The 15,075-nt window shown below is 41.9% G+C and overlaps 1 protein-coding gene across 6 annotated transcripts in view; it reads left to right on the forward strand.

The window, feature by feature from the left end:
• Positions 1-15,075, forward strand: part of DCAF11 (DDB1 and CUL4 associated factor 11) — a 148,948-nt gene that overhangs the window by 34,016 nt on the left and 99,857 nt on the right. For all 6 annotated transcript variants that reach the window (XM_053702346.1, XM_053702348.1, XM_053702347.1 and 3 more), the window contains exon 7: positions 13,729-13,875. In XM_053702346.1, the coding sequence (XP_053558321.1) occupies positions 13,729-13,875 (147 nt within the window). The remainder of the gene's footprint in view (positions 1-13,728; positions 13,876-15,075) is intronic.

Below are 15,075 nucleotides of genomic sequence, written 5' to 3' on the forward strand. Positions count from 1 at the left end.
TTGGGCTTGGTTGGGTCTCAGCAAAGCAGATTCCAGGGACTGTAAAGGGGTTAAATATAAAAACGGCTCCGGTTCCGTTATTTTAAGGGTTAAAACTTCCAAATTTGGTGTGCAATACTTTTAAGGCTTTAAGACACTGTGGTGAAATTTTGGTGAATTTTGAACAATTCCTTCATACTTTTTCGCAATTGCAGTAATAAAGTGTGTTCAGTTTAAAATTTAAAGTGACAGTAACGGTTTTATTTTAAAACGTTTTTTATGCCTGTTTAACATGTCTGAACTACCAGATAGATTGTGTTCTGACTGTGGGGAAGCCAAGGTTCCTTCTCATTTAAATAGATGTGATTTATGTCATAAAAAATTTAGTAAAAATGATGCCCAAGATGATTCCTCAAGTGAGGGGAGTAAGCATGGTACTGCATCATCCCCTCCTTCGTCTACACCAGTCTTGCCCATACAGGAGGCCCCTAGTACATCTAGCGCGCCAATACTCCTTACTATGCAACAATTAACGGCTGTAATGGATAATTCTATCAAAAACATTTTAGCCAATATGCCCACTTATCAGCGAAAGCGCGACTGCTCTGTTTTAGAAAATACTGAAGAGCATGAGGACGCTGATGATATTGTTTCTGAAGGGCCCCTACACCAGTCTGAGGGGGCCAGGGAGGTTTTGTCTGAGGGAGAAATTTCAGATTCAGGAAAAATTTCTCAACAAGCTGAACCTGATGTGATTACTTTTAAATTTAAGTTGGAACATCTCCGCGCTCTGCTTAAGGAGGTGTTATCCAATTTGGATGATTGTGATTATCTGGTCATTCCAGAAACACTATGTAAAATGGACAAGTTCCTAGAGGCCCCGGGGCCCCCCGAAGCTTTTCCTATACCCAAGCGGGTGGCGTACATTGTTAATAAAGAATGGGACAGGCCCGGTATACCTTTCATACCTCCCCCCATATTTAAAAAATTGTTTCCTATAGTCGACCCCAGAAAGGACTTATGGCAGACAGTCCCCAAGGTCGAGGGGGCGGTTTCTACTCTAAACAAGCGCACCACTATACCCATAGAAGATAGTTGTGCTTTCCAAGATCCTATGGATAAAAAATTAGAAGGTTTGCTAAAAAAGATGTTTGTTCAGCAAGGTTACCTTCTACAACCAATTGCATGCATTGTCCCTGTCACTACAGCCGCGTGTTTCTGGTTCGATGAGCTAGAAAAGGCGATTATTAGTAATTCTTCTTCTTATGAGGAGATTATGGACAGAATTCGTGCTCTTAAATTGGCTAATTCTTTCACCCTAGACGCCACCTTGCAATTGGCTAGGTTAGCGGCGAAAAATTCTGGGTTTGCTATTGTGGCGCGCAGAGCGCTTTGGTTAAAATCTTGGTCAGCGGATGCGTCTTCCAAGAACAAATTGCTCGACATTCCTTTCAAGGGAAAAACACTGTTTGGCCCTGACTTGAAAGAGATTATCTCTGATATCACTGGGGGCAAGGGCCACGCCCTTCCTCAGGATAGGTCTTTCAAGGCCAAAAATAAACCTAATTTTCGTCCCTTTCGCAGAAACGGACCAGCCCCAAGTGCTACGTCCTCTAAGCAGGAGGGTAATACTTCTCAAGCCAATCCAGCCTGGAGACCAATGCAAGGCTGGAACAAAGGAAAGCAGGCCAAGAACCCTGCCACTGCTCCCAAGACAGCATGAGATGCGGGCCCCCGATCCGGGACCGGATTTGGTGGGGGGCAGACTCTCTCTCTTCACTCAGGCTTGGGCAAGAGATGTTCTGGATCCTTGGGCGCTAGAAATAGTCTCCCAAGGTTATCTTCTGGAAGTGATTCATCCTGTTCCATTAAAAGAACGAGGGATGGGGTTCTACTCCAATCTGTTCGTAGTTCCCAAAAAAGAGGGAACGTTCAGACCAATCTTAGATCTCAAGATCCTAAACAAGTTTCTCAAGGTTCCATCGTCCAAAATGGAAACCATTCGAACAATCCTTCCATCCAGGAAGGTCAATTCTTGACCACGGTGGATTTAAAGGATGCGTATCTACATATTCCTGTCCACAAGGAACATCATCGGTTCCTAAGGTTCGCATTCCTGGACAAGCATTACCAGTTCGTGGCGCTTCCTTTCGGATTAGCCACTGCTCCAAGGATTTTCACAAAGGTACTAGGGTCCCTTCTGGCGGTGCTAAGACCAAGGGGCATTGCTGTAGTACCTTACTTGGACGACATTCTGATTCAAGCGTCGTCCCTTCCTCAAGCAAAGGCTCACACGGACATAGTCCTGGCCTTTCTCAGATCTCACGAATGGAAAGTGAACGTGGAAAAGAGTTCTCTATCTCCGTCGACAAGAGTTCCCTTCTTGGGAACAATAATAGACTCCTTAGAAATGAGGATTTTTCTGACAGAGACCAGAAAAACAAAACTTCTAAACTCTTGTCGGATACTTCATTCCGTTCCTCTTCCTTCCATAGCGCAGTGCATGGAAGTGATAGGTTTGATGGTAGCGGCAATGGACATAGTTCCTTTTGCGCGCATTCATCTGAGACCATTACAACTGTGTATGCTCAGTCAGTGGAATGGGGACTATACAGACTTGTCTCCGAAGATACAAGTAAATCAGACGACCAGAGACTCACTCCGTTGGTGGCTGTCCATGGACAACCTGTCACAAGGGGTGACCTCCCGCAGACCAGAGTGGGTCATTGTCACGACCAACGCCAGTCTGATGGGCTGGGGCGCGGTCTGGGGATCCCTGAAAGCTCAGGGTCTTTGGTCTCGGGAAGAATCTCTTCTACCGATAAATATTCTGGAACTGAGAGCGATATTCAATGCTCTCAAGGCTTGGCCTCAGCTAGCGAGGGCCAAGTTCATACGGTTTCAATCAGACAACATGACGACTGTTGCGTACATCAACCATCAGGGGGGAACAAGGAGTTCCCTGGCGATGGAAGAAGTGACCAAAATCATTCAATGGGCGGAGACTCGCTCCTGCCACCTGTCTGCAATCCACATCCCAGGAGTGGAAAATTGGGAAGCGGATTTTCTGAGTCGTCAGACATTGCATCCGGGGGAGTGGGAACTCCATCCGGAAATCTTTGCCCAAATCACTCAACTGTGGGGCATTCCAGACATGGATCTGATGGCCTCTCGTCAGAACTTCAAGGTTCCTTGCTACGGGTCCAGATCCAGGGATCCCAAGGCGACTCTAGTAGATGCACTAGTAGCACCTTGGACCTTCAAACTAGCTTATGTATTCCCGCCGTTCCCTCTCATCCCCAGGCTGGTAGCCAGGATCAATCAGGAGAGGGCGTCGGTGATCTTGATAGCTCCTGCGTGGCCACGCAGGATTTGGTATGCAGATCTGGTGAATATGTCTTCGGCTCCACCATGGAAGCTACCTTTGAGACGAGACCTTCTTGTTCAAGGTCCGTTCGAACATCCGAATCTGGTCCCACTCCAGCTGACTGCTTGGAGATTGAACGCTTGATCTTTTCAAAGCGAGGGTTCTCAGATTCTGTTATTGATACTCTTGTTCAGGCCAGAAAGCCTGTAACTAGAAAAATTTACCACAAAATTTGGAAAAAATATATCTGTTGGTGTGAATCTAAAGGATTCCCTTGGGACAAGGTTAAGATTCCTAAGATTCTATCCTTCCTTCGAGAAGGATTGGAAAACGGATTATCCTTGATGGGACAGATTTCTGCCTTGTCTGTGTTACTTCACAAAAAGCTGGCAGCTGTGCCAGATGTTCAAGCCTTTGTTCAGGCTCTGGTTAGAATCAAGCCTGTTTACAAACCTTTGACTCCTCCTTGGAGTCTCAATTTAGTTCTTTCAGTTCTTCAGGGGGTTCCGTTTGAACCCTTACATTCCGTTGATATTAAGTTATTATCTTGGAAAGTTTTGTTTTTGGTTGCAATTTCTTCTGCTAGAAGAGTTTCAGAATTATCTGCTCTGCAGTGTTCTCCTCCTTATCTGGTGTTCCATGCAGATAAGGTGGTTTTACGTACTAAACCTGGTTTTCTTCCAAAAGTTGTTTCTAACAAAAACATTAACCAGGAGATAGTCGTGCCTTCTCTGTGTCCGAAACCAGTTTCGAAGAAGGAACGTATGTTGCACAATTTGGATGTTGTTCGCGCTCTAAAATTCTATTTAGATGCTACAAAGGATTTTAGACAAACATCTTCCTTGTTTGTTGTTTATTCTGGTAAAAGGAGAGGTCAAAAAGCAACTTCTACCTCTCTCTCTTTTTGGATTAAAAGCATCATCAGATTGGCTTACGAGACTGCCGGACGGCAGCCTCCTGAAAGGATCACAGCTCCTTCCACTAAGGCTGTGGCTTCCACATGGGCCTTCAAGAACGAGGCTTCTGTTGATCAGATATGTAGGGCAGCGACTTGGTCTTCACTGCACACTTTTACCAAATTTTACAAGTTTGATACTTTTGCTTCTTCTGAGGCTATTTTTGGGAGAAAGGTTTTGCAAGCCGTGGTGCCTTCCATTTAGGTGACCTGATTTGCTCCCTCCCTTCATCCGTGTCCTAAAGCTTTGGTATTGGTTCCCACAAGTAAGGATGACGCCGTGGACCGGACACACCTATGTTGGAGAAAACAGAATTTATGTTTACCTGATAAATTACTTTCTCCAACGGTGTGTCCGGTCCACGGCCCGCCCTGGTTTTTTAATCAGGTCTGATAATTTATTTTCTTTAACTACAGTCACCACGGTATCATATGGTTTCTCCTATGCAAATATTCCTCCTTAACGTCGGTCGAATGACTGGGGTAGGCGGAGCCTGGGAGGGATCATGTGACCAGCTTTGCTGGGCTCTTTGCCATTTCCTGTTGGGGAAGAGAATGTCCCACAAGTAAGGATGACGCCGTGGACCGGACACACCGTTGGAGAAAGTAATTTATCAGGTAAACATAAATTCTGTTTTTGTGCTTTGTTGACAAGTTTAAGCCTGTTTAACATGTCTGTACCATCAGATAAGCTATGTTCTATATGTATGAAAGCCAATGTGTCTCCCCATTTAAATTTATGTGATAATTGTGCCATAGTGTCCAAACAAAGTAAGGACAGTAATGCCACAGATAATGATATTGCCCAAGATGATTCCTCAAATGAGGGGAGTAAACATGATACTACATCATCCCCTACTGTGTCTACACCTGTTTTGCCCACACAGGAGGCCCCTAGTACATCTAGTGCGCCAATACTTATTACCATGCAACAATTAACGGCTGTAATGGATAACTCCATAGCAAATCTTTTATCCAAAATGCCTACTTATCAGAGAAAGCGCGATTGCTCTGTTTTAAACACTGAAGAGCAAGAGGGCGCTGATGATAACTGTTCTGACATACCCTCACACCAATGTCAAGGGGCCATGAGGGAGGTTTTGTCTGATGGAGAAATCTCAGATTCAGGAAAAATTTCTCATCAAGCTGAACCTGATGTTGTGACATTTAAATTAGAACATCTCCGCGCACTGCTTAAGGAGGTGTTATCTACTCTGGATGATTGTGAAAATTTGGTCATTGCAGAGAAATTATGTAAGATGGACAAGTTCCTAGAGGTTCCGGTGCCCCCCGACGCTTTTCCTATACCCAAGCGGGTGGCGGACATAGTAAATAAAGAGTGGGAAAAGCCCGGCATACCTTTTGTTCCCCCCCCCCTATATTTAAGAAATTATTTCCTATAGTCGACCCTAGAAAGGACTTATGGCAGACAGTCCCCAAGGTCGAGGGGGCGGTTTCTACTCTAAACAAACGCACTACTATTCCTATCGAAGATAGTTGTGCTTTCAAAGATCCTATGGATAAAAAATTAGAGGGTTTGCTTAAAAAGATTTTTGTACAGCAAGGTTACCTTCTACAACCAATTTCTTGCATTGTTCCTGTCACTACGGCAGCGTGTTTCTGGTTCGAGGAACTAGAAAAGTCGCTCAGTAGAGAATCTTCGTATGAGGAGGTTATGGACAGAGTTCAAGCACTTAAATTGGCTAACTCTTTTGTTTTAGATGCCGCTTTGCAATTAGATAGATTAGCGGCGAAAAATTCAGGGTTTGCTATCGTGGCGCGCAGAGCGCTTTGGCTAAAGTCTTGGTCAGCGGATGTGTCTTCCAAGACAAAATTGCTTAACATTCCTTTCAAAGGTAAAACATTATTTGGACCAGATTTGAAAGAGATTATTTCAGACATCACTGGGGGAAAGGGCCACGCCCTCCCACAGGATAGGTCTTTTAAGGCTAAAAATAAGCCTAATTTTCGTCCCTTTCGCAGAAACGGACCAGCCTCTAATTCTGCATCCTCTAAGCAAGAGGGTAATGCCTCACAACCCAAACCAGCCTGGAAACCAATGCAAGGCTGGAACAAGGGTAAGCAGGCCAAGAAGCCTACCACTGCTACCAAAACAGCATGAAGGGATAGCCCCCGATCCGGGACCGGATCTAGTTGGGGGCAGACTCTCTCTCTTTGCTCAGGCTTGGGCAAGAGATGTTCAAGATCCTTGGGCGCTAGAAATAGTTTCTCAAGGTTATCTCCTGGAATTCAAGGAACTACCCCCAAGGGGAAGGTTCCACAGGTCTCACTTATCCTCAAACCAAATAAAGAGACAGGCATTCTTACATTGTGTAGAAGACCTGTTAAAGATGGGAGTGATACATCCAGTTCCAATAAGAGGACAAGGAATGGGATTTTATTCCAATCTGTTCATAGTTCCCAAAAAAGAGGGAACATTCAGACCAATTTTGGATCTGAAGATCCTAAACAAATTTCTCAGGGTACCATCGTTCAAAATGGAAACTATTCGAACGATCCTACCCACCATCCAGGAAAGTCAATTTATGACTACCGTGGATTTAAAGGATGCGTACCTACATATTCCTATCCACAAGGAACATCATCAGTTCCTAAGGTTCGCTTTTCTGGACAAGCATTACCAGTTTGTGGCACTTCCATTCGGATTAGCCACTGCTCCAAGGATTTTCACAAAGGTACTAGGGTCCCTTCTAGCGGTTCTAAGACCAAGGGGCATTGCAGTAGTACCTTACTTGGACGACATCCTAATTCAAGCGTCGTCCCTGTCAAAAGCAAAGGCTCATACGGACATCGTCCTAGCCTTTCTCAGATCTCACGGATGGAAGGTGAACAAAGAAAAAAGTTCTCTGTCCCCGTCAACAAGAGTTCCCTTCTTGGGAACAATAATAGATTCCTTAGAAATGAGGATTTTTCTGACAGAGGTCAGAAAATCAAAACTTCTAAGCTCTTGTCAAGTACTTCATTCTGTTCCTCGTCCTTCCATAGCGCAGTGCATGGAAGTAATAGGATTGATGGTTGCAACAATGGACATAGTTCCTTTTGCACAAATTCATCTAAGACCATTACAACTGTGCATGCTCAGACAGTGGAATGGGGATTATACAGACTTGTCTCCGATGATTCAAGTAGATCAAAAGACCAGAGATTCACTCCGTTGGTGGCTGACCCTGGACAATCTGTCACAGGGAATGAGCTTCCGCAGACCAGAGTGGGTCATTGTCACGACCGACGCCAGTCTAGTGGGCTGGGGTGCGGTCTGGGAATCCCTGAAAGCTCAGGGTCTATGGTCTCGGGAAGAGTCTCTTCTCCCGATAAACATTCTGGAGCTGAGAGCGATATTCAATGCTCTCAGAGCTTGGCCTCAACTAGCAAAGGCCAAATTCATAAGGTTTCAATCAGACAACATGACGACCGTTGCATATATCAATCATCAGGGGGGAACAAGGAGTTCCCTGGCGATGAAAGAAGTGACCAAGATAATTCAATGGGCGGAGGATCACTCCTGCCACTTGTCTGCGATCCACATCCCAGGAGTGGAAAATTGGGAAGCGGATTTTCTGAGTCGTCAGACATTCCATCCGGGGGAGTGGGAACTCCATCCGGAAATCTTTGCCCAAATAACTCAATTATGGGGCATTCCAGACATGGATCTGATGGCGTCTCGTCAGAACTTCAAGGTTCCTTGCTACGAGTCCAGATCCAGGGATCCCAAGGCGACTCTAGTAGATGCACTAGTAGCACCTTGGACCTTCAACCTAGCTTATGTATTCCCACCGTTTCCTCTCATTCCCAGGCTGGTAGCCAGGATCAATCAGGAGAGGCCCTCTGTGATCTTGATAGCTCCTGCGTGGCCACGCAGGACTTGGTATGCAGACCTGGTGAATATGTCATCGGCTCCACCATGGAAGCTACCTTTGAGACAGGACCTTCTTGTTCAGGGTCCATTCGAACATCCGAATCTGGTTTCCCTCCAACTGACGGCTTGGAGATTGAACGCTTGATTTTACCAAAGCGTGGGTTTTCAGATTCTGTAATAGATACTCTGATTCAGGCTAGAAAGCCTGTAACTAGAAAAATTTACCATAAAATATGGAAAAAATATATCTGTTGGTGTGAATCCAAAGGATTCCCATGGAACAAGATAAAAATTCCTTAGATTCTATCCTTTCTACAAGAAGGTTTGGAGAAAGGATTATCTGCAAGTTCTCTAAAGGGACAGATCTCTGCTTTATCTGTTTTACTTAACAAAAGACTGGCAGCCGTGCCAGATGTTCAAGCATTTGTTCAGGCTCTGGTTAGGATCAAGCCTGTTTACAGACCTTTGACTCCTCCCTGGAGTCTAAATCTAGTTCTTTCAGTTCTTCAAGGGGTTCCGTTTGAACCTTTACATTCCATAGATATTAAGTTACTATCTTGGAAAGTTTTGTTTTTAGTTGCAATTTCTTCTGCTAGAAGAGTTTCAGAGTTATCTGCCCTGCAGTGTTCTCCGCCCTATCTGGTGTTCCATGCAGATAAGGTGGTTTTGCGTACTAAGCCTGGTTTTCTTCCTAAAGTTGTTTCTAACAAAAATATTAACCAGGAGATAGTTGTGCCTTCTTTGTGTCCGAATCCAGTTTCAAAGAAGGAACGTTTGTTACACAATTTGGACGTAGTCCGTGCTCTAAAATTCTATTTAGAGGCTACTAAAGATTTCAGACAAACATCTTCCCTGTTTGTTGTTTATTCTGGTAAAAGGAGAGGTCAAAAAGCGACTTCTACCTCTCTTTCCTTTTGGCTTAAAAGCATTATCCGATTGGCTTATGAGACTGCCGGACGGCAGCCTCCTGAAAGAATCACAGCTCACTCCACTAGGGCTGTGGCTTCCACATGGGCCTTCAAGAACGAGGCTTCTGTTGACCAGATATGTAAGGCAGCGACTTGGTCTTCACTGCACACTTTTGTCAAATTTTACAAATTTGATACTTTTGCTTCTTCGGAGGCTATTTTTGGGAGAAAGGTTTTGCAAGCCGTGGTGCCTTCCGTTTAGGTAACCTGATTTGCTCCCTCCCTTCATCCGTGTCCTAAAGCTTTGGTATTGGTTCCCACAAGTAAGGATGACGCCGTGGACCGGACACACCAATGTTGGAGAAAACAGAATTTATGCTTACCTGATAAATTACTTTCTCCAACGGTGTGTCCGGTCCACGGCCCGCCCTGGTTTTTTAATCAGGTCTGATGAATTATTTTCTCTAACTACAGTCACCACGGTATCATATGGTTTCTCCTATATATATTTCCTCCTGTCCGTCGGTCGAATGACTGGGGTGGGCGGAGCCTAGGAGGGATCATGTGACCAGCTTTGCTGGGACTCTTTGCCATTTCCTGTTGGGGAAGAGAATATCCCACAAGTAAGGATGACGCCGTGGACCGGACACACCGTTGGAGAAAGTAATTTATCAGGTAAGCATAAATTCTGTTATTTACCCGAGTACCATTCATCCCCTGTTCTTAACATTTGTATAGGCATTGTGTTTTCTATTGTCATGAACATAAAGCATGTCCAGTCTGTAGCCACTACTTGCTTGGTGTTTACTGTCGCTGTTGTACCTTTTTGAAAGGTACCACTTTTGATGGTTCCATAGTATGCTGTGTAGTATGAGTATAGTGGTAGTTTCTGTGCTCTCCATGGTATGAACCCTAGGCCATTTAGTGAGAGACCGTTTGCTGAGAATGGTAATGTGTTGGTATCTTGGGCTATTTGCATTGTTTTAACTACTGGGAACTGCTGCCAGAGGGGAGCACGGGATACAGGTACGCTGCAAATATGATCCGCTCAGATAATGAGCCAGCGTTTTTGTTCCTGTGTGAAACAGTTGCCCAACAGTATAATAAGGAAAGACGGTTACGAGTAAGTTAGAAAAACAGGGAACACAAGAAGCTAATGATGTCACGGATGACGGACATTTTCAAACGGCAGCGGAGGCAAAAGTAAGTTAATTTACTTGCAAACGGAATATCTGTAAAAACTGGGATATATTTGTAACTTTATAGATCTAAGTTTAAAACTATTTTTGTGTTGACTGTCCCTTTAACTTCACTAACCTGCCAACATCATCAATCTATTTAATTCCTCTAGTTTGGTAAGAAAAGTTTATAGTTTACACAGAGTATATTAAAATAGATGTTCCAGTTTTGAGAATTAGAAGTGCACAATGCAGACTTCACAAGCCTAACCATGCTACATATCTGTCCTTAATTGTCCTTAGCAGAGATAAAGTACGGCAAAACAATGCAAAATTTTCTAACAATACTGGCAGCCTTGTCTTTTCCAGTAACAAGTCTGGATTGGCGCTGAAAATTTAAGGACGTTTGTGTGTGTGTGTGTGTGTGTGTGTGGAGTTTGACCCTTTTAAAACAATTGCAACAAACAAATATTAATAATTATCTAGTATATTTCATGTCTGTAGAAAATTCCTGTAATTACTAGATGTTTATTGTCCAGTGGTCTACTAAAAAAAGTATATTCTATGAAAAATCTGACAAATGCAAAAGTAGGTCACAGCTTTAACTAAAGGGCTGACTGCTAGTTAGCTCATGCAAGAAGTACAAATAGCAGAACTGATTCTACCATGTTTCCTGATTCTAGACTACAATGGTGATTTTGAGATGTAATCACTTCTAGCTAAAATCACTTTGACATGCGGAATAACAATTTGTACGATGCTGTGACAGAAGATATGGAAAGTTCCTTCTTTAAAGTAACCTTACACTCTATAATTTGTTAGCGCATGCAATTTTGGTGTCAGTGAGTCTAGATAAGTATATATTTTAATCAAATAAAGGACAATATTGTTTGACTTAATACAAAGTATAAGAGGAGAAGGGGGCACTGTCTGAGATTGGATAGGATACAAGTCTATCAAATTAGACATAGACCAACATTTGATAGATTAGTATGGGGAAAAAAAAGTTGTGCAAACAGTCAAGAAATGCTATTACAAAAAAGGATGAATAACTAGGTTTTTATTGGTGTGGAATAGCATTAAATTTGAAAAACATGCAACACGTATCTTAAAAGGGACAGTCTAGTCAAAAATAAACTCTCATGATTCAGATAGGTCATGCAATTTTAAACAACTTTGAAATTTACTTTTAACATCCAATTTGCTTTGTTTCCTTGATATTCTTAGTCAATGAGCCTACCTAGATTTTTCTTTTAACAGATTTCTAAACTGTTGGACCGCCTCTTATCTCAGTGCATTTTGATGGTTTTTCACAGTTAGACAGTGCTAGTTCACGTTTGTCATAGATAAACATTGTGCTCACTCCTGTGGAGTTATTTATGAGTCAGCAGTGATTGGATAAAATGCATGTCTGTCAAAAGAACTGAGATAAGGGGGCAGTCTGCAAATGGCTTAGATACAAGGTGATCACAGAGGTACAAATATTAATATAACAGTGTTTTTTATGCAAAACTGGGAAATGGTTAATAAAGATTATCTTTTTGAACAATAACATTTTTCAAGTAGACTGTCCCTTTAAAACTCCATATCTAAAAAGAAATCTTGTTTTTCCTCTAAATTGCGATGGACCCTTTTTAAGCTAAGAGTATAAGAAACCACATTCGCCCACTCTGAGATTACTTCTGTTCTCTTCCAATACCTAAGTATTAAACGCTTAGCGCAGTTTGACATTTAGTTTAAAGAGTGTTAATTTAAATCTGCAAGACATCCGGATATGACCATGCATGAGGATTGTTATAATATCACATTAGAGTGGGTATGTGAGTACCATTTTCATAGTGTCTGTCAATGAGGACCAATTTTTTTTTTTTTTTTAATGATTTTACATTCCCACCAGCTATGTAGGAGGGAAACTTCCTCTCCAACACCTGTCTGAGCATGTCGGATAGATATGACACTATCTCCGTGGAGCAAGGTACAACCTTGTGTTAAGTTTGACATTGGTTTCTACCACTGTTGCGGAAATTGAGGATTTATGCATAGCAAGGAATATCTTATTCCAAGTCTTGCCCGGGATAGATGTGTCCAAATTGTCTTCCCATTTAGTTACTTAGCATGGTATTTCTAAAATCCTTTGTAAACGTTAATAATTTATAGCAGATGGCTAGCATTCCACAGGTTGGAGAATTATTAAGGCTTAGATTCTTGAAGGACATTAAAAGTCTACCAATGTGCTTTTTATCTGGATGTGTTATAACGAAGTTCCTTACTTGAAAATTTGATAACCGGTGATTGATAAGGGTTTAAAGGACTTAAATTCCCTCAAGGCAGACTTTCCCTTCCCATTCAAACAAAATAAGGTGGATTGGTATTTTGGTGAGTGAGCCATTAAGTTCTGTTGGAGTTGTTGATGATCCAAAGGGGAGAAGGATGTTGTTTAGTATAGGTATTAGGGGGTATGGGATACTGGAGATTTGTGCTTTCGACGTGATTGTTTTATCCCAAATTGATAGGGTCTCCTTGATTAGGAGATATTTCGATTAAAGGGCCATAATACCCAAATTTTTAAACACTTGAAAGTGATGCAGCATAGCTGTAAAAAGCTCACTAGAAAATATCTCCTGAACATCTCTATGTAAAAAAGAAAGATATTTTACCTCAAAAGTTCCTCAGTAGCCACCTCCCATTGTAAAGGATTTCTAAGCAGCATTTTAGTGTGTCTGTCCTGGGACAGCTGAAAGGATGAGCCTCGTGTACTCTCATATTATTTCACCAATCAGGTAAAAGAAGCTTTCTATGAAATCTCATGAGATCACAGTAAGAGTTCTTGACCTCAGCACTGCTGATGCTGATTGGCTGCTGTTCATTTCTTCATTTTTTTTTTATTTTTACCTGCAGCTGGGAGCAGGCGAGTATAACTTTTTACACAGAACTAAATCTGCTGAGCTGAGGAGATTGTGAGGTAAAATATCTTCCTTTTTTACATAGAGATGCTCAGGTGATATTTTCCTGTCAGCTTTTTACAGTTATACTGCATCAGTTTCAAATGATTTAGCATATGCGTATTATGTCCCTTTAAGTAAGCTTCCTGTTATTGATCTAACCAGCACTTGCTGCTAGTTCCACGATACCAATGAATAATTCTCCCCAAGTGTGTTGCATAATAAAGTAACAAATATGTTGAACAACTTGGCTATTTATTCTTTTTGCTTTTTGTCTTGCCATATGAATTAGTCTAGTATGCCCTGCAGACTTCTAATATATTTGGAAGGAACTAGTCATTATATCCTATTTTTATCTTAAACCCCTTTTTGTTTTGCTCTCTTCTCTTTTTGGTTTATCTCAACTCCTTAAGTCATCCTTACTACATGTGTTAATATTTTCTTTTCCATATGCTTGCTTGCCAATCCATCTTAATTTTTTTTTCTAACTAAACATGCTTAATCTGTCCTCTGTTACCACAGATCAAAATATACGTCTGTATGATTGTCGTCATGGTTCCTTTAAGAAGTTCAGGACAGTGAAGGCTCGCGACGTTGGTTGGAGTGTTCTGGATTTGGCATTTACCCCAGATGGTGGACATTTCCTTTACTCAAGCTGGTCTGACTACAGTTAGTATGCACATGTAGGGAGCATGTGCAAATAACACAACTTTGTATACAATATCCATCATTATGCCCATATGTGAGAACACGGTTTTCTTTTTCATTCTTACTGTAGCTGTCAGTAAACATTTAGGGCTAGATTACAAGTGGCGCTGTATTTTTATTTTTTTTCTTCCGCAATCACAAAAAAACTCTGCTACAGTTAAACTTTTTGTGCTAGTCAAATTGCGCTCATATTAAAAGTAAAAAAAAAACTTATTTTGCGCAAGCGGTAACCTGAATAGCGCAAAAATCCTTACTTAATTTATGCATGTGTTTCCCCATAGTGGTGTTGTTTTTTTTTTTTTTTTCCCTACTTTTTATTCTACACTAATTTGTAACACCTGAGATCTCGCAAACACGATCACGTTTTCACATTCCCCAGAAGTCATCACGCAACATATTTGCATTAGCAAATGTGAAATATTTACAGTAAATACCTAGTTAAAATCTTTATTAAATATGAATATTGCATATATATGTTTTAGAGATGGAGGAAGTTTTTTTTTTTTTTTCCCTACTTTTTATTCTACACTGATTTCTAACACCTGAGATCTCGCAAACACGATCAAGTTTTCACATTCCCCAGAAGTCATCACGCAACATATTTGCATTAGCAAATGTGAAATATTTACAGTAAATACCTAGTTAAAATCTTTATTAAATATGAATATTGCATATATATGTTTTAGAGATGGAGGAAGTTTTTTTTTTTTTTTTTTTTCCTGGGAATTTCTTTTAACTGGAATATTCCTGGGTCTCTTCGTTTTCCTTCTATTTGGAAGGCTCTGGTCTACTGCGCCTATCCAGTTGGCTCTTCCTGAGGTAGTTTTCCTCATCTGTCTCTAGGAGTTCTGTTGGTCGAGGGTTTCTCTTGCCGGCAGTGTACCCTCCCTTCGGGTTTCTGAGGGGTAACCAGGATAGATATTCTGGATCCCGTGTTAGTCTCTCTGGGTATCGGTGCCTCTTCCTGCTTCTTTTCCTTAGGAACTCGTGGCTGGAGATTCGTTATATGATCGCCGGGTCGTTACTTGGATTTTTTTAATCTCTCTTGTCTTTGGGGACATTGACAGTTGCTTCTGTGATAGGACTGTTCGCTCGGAGTAGGTTCAGGAATTCTGACTGTTCTGTTTGGGCATCAACCACGTCTCTTGTCTCCTGAAGGAT

The sequence above is a fragment of the Bombina bombina genome, chromosome 2 (genome assembly GCF_027579735.1).
Source record: "Bombina bombina isolate aBomBom1 chromosome 2, aBomBom1.pri, whole genome shotgun sequence".
NCBI classification, from domain to species: Eukaryota; Metazoa; Chordata; class Amphibia; order Anura; family Bombinatoridae; genus Bombina; species Bombina bombina.